The 8,405-nt window shown below is 38.6% G+C and overlaps 1 protein-coding gene across 1 annotated transcript; it reads left to right on the forward strand.

Annotated features, from left to right (window-relative positions):
• Positions 1 to 199: 199 nt before the first annotated feature.
• On the forward strand, positions 200 to 7,754 carry LOC104458270 (protein farnesyltransferase/geranylgeranyltransferase type-1 subunit alpha-like; the record flags this gene model as incomplete). Its single annotated transcript, XM_010087577.1, has 8 exons — positions 200 to 318; positions 913 to 1,027; positions 1,859 to 1,963; positions 2,713 to 2,839; positions 3,269 to 3,417; positions 5,308 to 5,370; positions 5,868 to 6,039; positions 7,614 to 7,754. Coding segments are annotated over 8 exons (979 nt in total), but the record flags the coding sequence as incomplete, so codon positions are not given.
• Between the last annotated feature and the right edge of the window lie 651 nt (positions 7,755 to 8,405).

An 8,405-nucleotide genomic window follows, 5' to 3' on the forward strand; every position in this document is an offset into this window, starting at 1 on the left:
TACTGTCCTCCGCCAGGTTGTCTTACAAGGGGATTTTGATACAGTTACATATGTCAGTTACTCCTTTACTTGTTTATCTGCTGGTCTGTGTTACAGATAGTAATGCAGCGACAAGAATAGTGACCACTGGGAACAAGGATGTGTCGCTGGATGTCAGTTTGTGTGTGTAATGGTTTGACTAGCGCTTTGTCCTTTTGAGAAACATTGAAAAGACAAAAACCTGCCTTTACAGGGACAGGAAGGAATGGGGAGATATTGAACCTGTCCCTCAAAATGATGGGCCAAATGCTGCTGTTCAGATCATCTACAGTGAAAGATGTAAGTTTTAAATATGTTCTGCTCTGAAAACTTAAAACAGTTAAATTTATATCTGTCCTTAGTGTTGCTAAAGCAAAACTTCACATTTTGGATAACTTACTTTCAGGAGTGGTACTGTAAAGAAATTAATGTAATATTTATTGTGTTATGCTGGCTATGTGTGATTTTCACCAAGTGTCTCTGAAATTGAATCTTCACTTGAGATGTTAATAGCTAAGGTTTTCTTTTAAAGTCATATGGGTTAGAGGTAGTACAACAGACAGCCTGGTTCACATAGTAAGGCATTTCTAGGCCACGAGTGAAAGAGAGACGTGAAGCTACTGCATCTGGGGAAATAGTGTGAGTAAGCAGCAAGGAACTTTTCTGATTGTTTTGGATATTATTAAGATGGTGTACTTTTAACATTTTGCAGCTTTTCTGTATGCTAATATCTTTTAGAGGTTTCATAAACAGTGCTATCAGAGCAATATGTAGCTATCATTTAAAGAGGTATACTTAAAGTACACAACGTAGGAAATAACTCCAAAGGGTTACCCTACCCCGTAATCACGCCATTTTCTCATAGCCTTGGATAAGATGCTGTTGTGTATTTAGTTCGAGATGTCTATGATTACTTCCGGGCTGTTCTGCAGCGGGATGAGAGGAGCGAAAGAACTTTCAAGCTAACAGCAGATGCCATTGAGTTAAATGCTGCAAACTACACAGTATGGTAAGTTATAATCTTGGAATTATTTCTCTTGCCATTTGATTGCTGGCCTTTTGTGTCTGTAATAATTTTGTTAGTCTGATCAGGGTATGACTAGTTGAGTTTACTTCCAGAGCTTCCAGAGAAAGCTTTTGTTCAGTATTTTCTATGTCTCATTTTGATTCAGTGGTTTTCATTCATTTGGCTTTGAGGATGTTATCAATCATCCTCAAATGTGGGATTAGCCACAAAAAGAGCTTTGCTGTTTAAAATTACTTAGCTTACCTGATAATGTGCCTTGGGAAAATGCTGAAGATACCCTCAGCTGACTTCAAGAAGAGGCATAAAAGCATGATAGCATCTATTTCCTGCTAAATAATTGTATACTTACTAAATAGTGTATTTTGGAAAATCTGTAAGGTTAATGTTCAGTTAGGTAATGAGTAAACAGTGAATTTCTGATATTCAGAATAGGGCCTTTTAACTCAGGAGTGCTAACAAGTACCCCTTGTACACCTTTATTCCACTAACTTGTGTAAAATCAGAAAGTTTGCATTATGTTAAGCACCTAAGTCATAGTTTCTGTGATGATAAGATTACTGTGGGTAGGAAGAGGTTAATCTGAAACGGGATTGGTGTGATTTTAGATGACATACTGTTGTAACCAGTTGCATTCCAGTTATCCACTGTTTGATAATTGAATGGCCTTTAACAGAACTGGATACATGGTTTAGTTCTTTGCACTCTTTGTAACTCAATATCTATTAGAAGTGTGAATAAAGGTTCTTCTGTATTCTCCTCTGTGAAATTTGAGAAAGTCCTGTTGCAGTGTTTGAATGCTTGTCTTTTATACAGGCATTTCCGGAGAGTCCTCCTGCAGTCTTTGGGAAAGGATCTCCATGAGGAACTTAAGTGTATTACAGCCATCATTGAAGATCAGCCAAAGAACTACCAAGTCTGGTAAAGTCATGTTTTCTTTTCAGTTCTTAATGTTTTTGCAGATAATTTTTGTTATGTAGATGGTCTATAATGTTGTGGTCGTTGATCTGAAAAGTTTTTAAGGGTTGCTTCCCGCATCTACTGCAGTGGCAGTAGTGGAGGAGTTAAATGGAGTTGCATCAGTGTCACTGCCAAAGTCCTCTGTAGCAGTTTGTTCTAAACATATGATAATGACATGCGGAAAAGGTCTTGCTTTCTTTTTATTTCAGTTTTTCAATGGTCAGGATAAGTCTGACAGATCAAAAAAATAGCTGATGAAAAGGCAAACAAAAAGACAAATAGAAATGTGTGTTATTCCTTTTATTGGCTCTTGGAATTTGCTTACTGTTGTTCAGGTTTTCTCAAGTGAATGGGAATAGGCAAAACAGCAGTGGGGTTTTTGCTAGAGAAATTATGTAGTACTAGAAAATTTTACTCTGCTGAAGACTTTGGCCATTAGTGTTAAAAGTGGAAACTTGTTACTTCAAGTAACCGTAACTTGTCTAAAAGGAGGTGATAGGCCAATGTTTATGCGTAGTTAGAATTTGTTACGAGTATGCATCGTATATTTCTTAGAGCCAAGTGAAATGTTTTGGTTATTTAATTTGAAGTATTTAACCAGTGTTTTCTTTCTAAGTAGTACAGTTGCTATATGCTATTTTAATAGAGACCACGCGTTCATGAAAAGTTTTCAGACTATTCTAAAAATAGTTTCCTCCTCTTGTCATTAGGCATCACAGATGGGTGTTGGTGGAGTGGCTGCAGGATTCATCCCAAGAGCTTGAGTTCATAGCTGACATTCTTAGCCAAGATGCCAAAAATTACCATGCGTGGCAACACAGACAATGGGTTATTCAGGTATTGTATGCACAGAACTCCTAATTCACTAAATAACCTGCTCTGGTTGTAGAGGTTTGCTTCTTAAATACAATCTGAATTGCATTTGAACTTTGTTCCTTAAGGTTGAAGGGGGAAAACCAATTGCATTTTAATGTGTGTTAGAGGTTAGCTATAAACTTGCCTTTTAGGAAGCGAGTTCAAAAACATCTTGTTTTGGCTTGTTACTGTTATGAGTGTGAATTTAATTATGAGCTAGTACCATTGTGTGCAGCTGAATAGTGTAGCATGTTCCTAGTGCACCCTTCCTTACTTTTCTTCGAACTTTGTGTTGATTTCCTTAAATAAGTCTCTCTACCTAATGTTCAGAGAACTTAGGAGCAAGGAGAATATATTTTAAAAAGTAAAAACTTTTGATTGTGGTATTCTCTTTTCCTTCCCTTTCCATAGGAGTTCAAATTATGGAACAATGAACTGGAATACGTAGACCAGCTTTTGAGGGAAGATGTGAGAAACAACTCTGTTTGGAACCAACGACACTTTGTAATTTTCAACACCACTGGCTATGATGATCCAGCAGTCCTAGACAGAGAAGTCCAGTTAGTAATGCTGTTCGCACACACGTTAAGCATTCACTGTTCCATGAAAGCAAAGGAATACTTTGTCAGTCTCTGTGGGCTTTTCTTTTCTGTTTTTAATGCGGTTTTTGGGCTCACTCCAGTGGATGGCGGATCAAATGTTAATGCATATATAGATGTGTTCAGTACCACTGATTTATTGAGCAGTACTGAAGCAAGCTACGCTTACTCTGGGCCCACTATTCTCATGAACCTGTCTTCCTGCCCTGCTGTTTATTGTGCAAACAAAACTTTTGGCCTTTTGGCTTTTCATGGTCAACTGACTATAATGGACCAATTACAGCTGCAGAAAGTTAGTATCTCACATTGTACACCTAGAAAGCTAGGAAGGAGAGGCACTCTCAGTGTTGTATTAAACTGCTGTTTTAGTAATACAGTAGCAACAATGATTTAAAAATAACATAGATGTGTATTGTAGGAAGAGGACTTACCTTTTGTGAGGAATTTGATGCATCTGGAAAAAGAAAGGAGCTTTCAGGGATATGTGGTCAGCATGAAGACAACCTGTGTGAGTTGGCGAGTTTAGAGGAAAATGAGCATTAGAAACTGTTTCAAAGTGGTATGTTTGTAACAGAAGGCAAACTGGGCTTCTAGCCATTTCTTTTACCACTGATGGCAGTAAGGGAAGCCTCCTTGTATGGTTTTCACATCTCAGACTGCTGATCAAGGTTGATGGTTATGAGAATATGTTCGAAGTGAAGAAGCAATGAAAAGAAGGTACTGCAATATTTTGGAGTTACCCTTCAGAAGGAAGACTTAAGTATCTGAATAGGTCCATTGGTACACTGTTTGTAGAGGATCCCAGCCCCTGCCACCTTTCATGGTTGTCTTTGCAAACTGCTGTAAGTTTGCAAAGTTTGCAGACTTCTCTTCCAGTTTGTAACTTTCCTGGAGATTAATAAATCTGAACCATTTCTGCTACTTAGGCTTGGATGTTTCGAGCTTTTTCTCTCTAGAGGTTAGACCTCACATCCTTATTTGATCTGTTTATATGTGGTGCTATGTACTACATAATTGGATACCATCTTAAGAATTAGACTGTCTAATGTCAAGATTTCACAGATGTCATTATAGAACTGTAGTTGGGCTGCTAGGTGCTTGATAAACTCAGTCTTTGTCATAGTGACTGGAGAATGTTAAAAAAGGTTTAGGGTTGTGGTTTTCCTTTCCACTAGTGCTTAGAGAACTTTTTGTCAGTATCTGCTGAATGCCTGGTTATGCTGGGGAAGGGCAGAACGTAAAGTCTGTTCTGTGAAGATGAAATGTGGCTTTGCAGCTGTAAGGCAGGTGTCTCTTGTTGCTTTGCTTTTAGAGGAGTTGCCTAACTGCTACTTTAAAAGAACTGCTGCAGAAGGCTGTGTGAGCTGAAAGCTTAAGTTCTGTCTTTCTGTGGGTTTCCTAAAGTGCAGCCTTACGAAAAAGGTCCTGCAAATAGGTACAGAACATACCATATGCAGTCATACTAACATAGTTCACCCTGGGGTTTGATTATCCCCGCACTTTTCAGCCCCTTGCCATTTCTGAGCATCAGGATACCATACTGGGAGAGTATATCATGTTGTTTCTTAGTGTTATTGCTCATAATTTTGAGAACTGATTCTATGATTGTTGTATAAAATACAGCAAATGGAACACTTCAGAATTTAAAACAGTCCTCACAATGTCTGCCTCTGTGAGAGTTGTGGTGATTAAATAGCAAGACATTCTTGATCTGTGACCCAGCCGAGGTGATCTGCAAAAAGTCTCTGAAATGTATAGAGGGATATATTTGGAAGCATCTGAGCACATTCAGGTAATTCCTGACTGCATTGTTAGGGGTTGCATTCATGACCTGTTACCTTTTTCTCACAGATACACTCTTCAGATGATCACAGCAGTGCCACATAATGAGAGCGCTTGGAACTACTTAAAAGGGTGAGGCATCCTTCTGTGTGGGGCACGTATCTGTAGTAGGTGTCTTATGCCTGGCTCTTAATTTGAGATAGGTTGTTGCTGTTCATCCTAGTGTTGTGGGCTTAAGCAGGCAGGCAAAAACCTCCACAAGGGGTTAATATATTGACCTAATTTTTCTGTAACTTTCACCAAGTTTCTGGCCCTGTAGTTCTTGTGATGGGATTGCAAGTAAGTCTCATGCTTTGAAGGACTTGACCTGTAATGTCACTCAGTTCAAGAGCATAGAGGAGGAAGTAATGAGCATGCTTTCAGTCTAATTTCTGTTCAGTTGAGCATAACTGTACTAGCTTACTACAACATTAAGCTGTATTGCTTCATGCTGCTTACTTTCTGCCTTACTTGTATTTGCACCCTTCAAAACTGGTCTCCAAATAAAGGAGTCAATAACAAAAATGTAATTAATTCTTCACACCAGATTTCCCACCATTATGTTTCAAGCCTATTAACCTCTGTTCTAGGATTCTACACGATCATGGTCTTTCTAAGTATCCAAATCTGTTAAAGCAACTGTTGAATTTACAGCCCAGCCACAGTTCACCTTATCTGATTGCCTTTCTTGTGGACATATATGAAGAGATGCTTGAAATCCAGTGTGATAACAAGGAAGAAACGCTAAACAAGGCATTGGAGGTATGTTTTGGATGCTTGGTTTTGCTTCTCAGGGATGCCCTTATTGCTCTATTGTTTTATATCCCAACAAAATGGAATTGATTTTTATAAATACACCAGGTTACTTGTAAAATCACAGGAGCTCAATGAAGAGCTGAACATGATGAAAGCCAGATCATTACAAGGGTCTTATGAATTTAGCTGTAAATAATAACTTGACAGTTACAAAATCAAGGTAAGGTTTCTTCACATGGTAGTAAAAGAAGGCTTCTATTACTGTGTGCAGAAGAAAGGAGATGTTAGAACAACCAAGGAGTTTCCAATGCTAACTTTGTAGCATGAACTTTCTGCCCTGTAGGTTAGTGAATGTTATGCTTAGATTCTGTTTAGAATGCATCTAAATAGAATTCTGTTTTAGATGCTTATGCATCTAAACAGAATCTCAAGCTCCCTTTGCACTTCTTAGATCTTTCTAAGAAAGCTGTCAGAATTAAAGGCTAGCAGGCACTGGGGACATCAGTAAGGAATGTCAGGCACTGTTTCTTACAGAAAATGAATGACTTATAGCAGTGTTTTGTATCTCTCCATGCTTCATATTCTGGTAACTCCTTGCTGTGGTTTGCAGTCTGGTTTTTACAAGAACACTTTTCATTCTTCACTGCGGGACAGACTGGAACTCGGTGTAATTAGAGCTGCAGTTCTTGCCTGGAGTTTCTGTATTCCAAGGTTGTTCTTTCTCAACATTTTTCCTTTGTTGTGTTCCATGATCAGAGTGTAAATAAGTGCAGTTGTACCTCCCAGATTAATGTCCTTTTGTACTATTTCACTGAGTTTGACTTTGTAATCTATTTAGGAGTTGAAGCTCCTGTTTCTCAAGTCTGGTGGTTCACTGAGTAAGTCAATGTAATCTGTGTAATAGAAAGGAATTGACTAGAACATTTGTAGACAGTGTTCATACCATATAAATTTTACACAGCTTGTCCTGTGAGTAAGGTTGACTTCTGCTTTGCTTCACTGCTCACCCAGATAAAAACAAAACAAAAATCAGAACATGTAGAACTATCTGTGTAGCACCGGCTCTAGCATGTTGTGAGAGAACATTGCAGATGTGCATAGAGAATCCTTTTGGGACAGTCTGCTAAGAGGAAAAACATAAACAAAATACCTCCTGTCAGTCCATTGGGAGTACTGAAGACTCAAGACCAAGATGTTCCCCCACTGTTTTGAATTGAAGGGGTTTACAGCTTACTGGATCACTAAAACACAGTCAAGCTTGTCAAAAAGTCACAAGTATACCACAGGCTGAATAGGCTAGGGTAGATGATGCGTGGTAGGCACAGCAAGGAGTCGTGGGTAGCAGTTGCAACTGAAATAGGACTGGAGAGATTTTTGTGCAGTGTTAGACTGAGTACAAATTGGAGTTAAATCAGTTTGAGGTCTTTGGACAGTTGCAAATCCAGTGAATAAAACAAATGTTTCTAAGAGAGGTGTTTCTGATATTGGCTGAAACGTATATTTTATGCATTTTATAAAGATAGTTGAGGATTCTGTAACCTTTTGGTATAACACTTCAATCTCTCCATTTTCTTTCATAGTTGTGTGAAATTCTGGCTAAAGAAAAAGACACCATCCGAAAGGAATACTGGAGATACATTGGAAGGTCCCTTAAGAACAAGCATGGCTCAGGCATTGAACAGAGCACACTGACAGACAAGCAGCAGTAACTGAACATGGAAGAAAACAGTGTTAAGCTCTCAAAGTGTTCTGAAGCAGTACTCATTAGGGTCATCAACTACTTTAAAATCCAGTGTAGTATTCACCTGATGAAGATGTATTGCAATGAAATAGGAGCACAGAATGCTGTATAGTCTTGGGTCACTGCTGCTGCTGGTGATAGCTCTAGTTGTAGTCAGGAAGTGTATTAAGGCTTAATAATTGAAATGTACTAAAAAAAAGGTTTTCTTTCCTAATAATAAATACATAGAGTTATGCCTACCATTTGTAAGGCACTAAACCAATTTTTCATGCCCTGACTTTTCCACTCGTGGTTCCTAACACAGTCGCATCAGATGCTGTAGTAATGACTGCAGGTAACTTAGCTGTAGTGGATATAAAGTAACCTGCTTCTGGTTAGTGCAGGCAGGTGCTGCAGTTGTTGCCTTACGTGATGTTGTGCTGTTTGGCTGCCAGTGAGGGTCAAAACTACAAATGGGAGCAGCTATGCAACACTGACAGTACATGCTGTTGTATGCAATTAACACCGTGTCATTTTGTAATAAAACCAGATAATTTAAAGCATTTGTCAAAAAAAATGTTAGGGTGTTTCTTCTGGTCTTTAGATGTGCATAGTCTGTTCTTCTCAGATGCTAATAGAAGGAGAAATAAAA

The sequence above is a fragment of the Pterocles gutturalis genome, unplaced genomic scaffold, assembly GCF_000699245.1.
Source record: "Pterocles gutturalis isolate BGI_N339 unplaced genomic scaffold, ASM69924v1 scaffold18326, whole genome shotgun sequence".
Taxonomy (NCBI): domain Eukaryota; kingdom Metazoa; phylum Chordata; class Aves; order Pterocliformes; family Pteroclidae; genus Pterocles; species Pterocles gutturalis.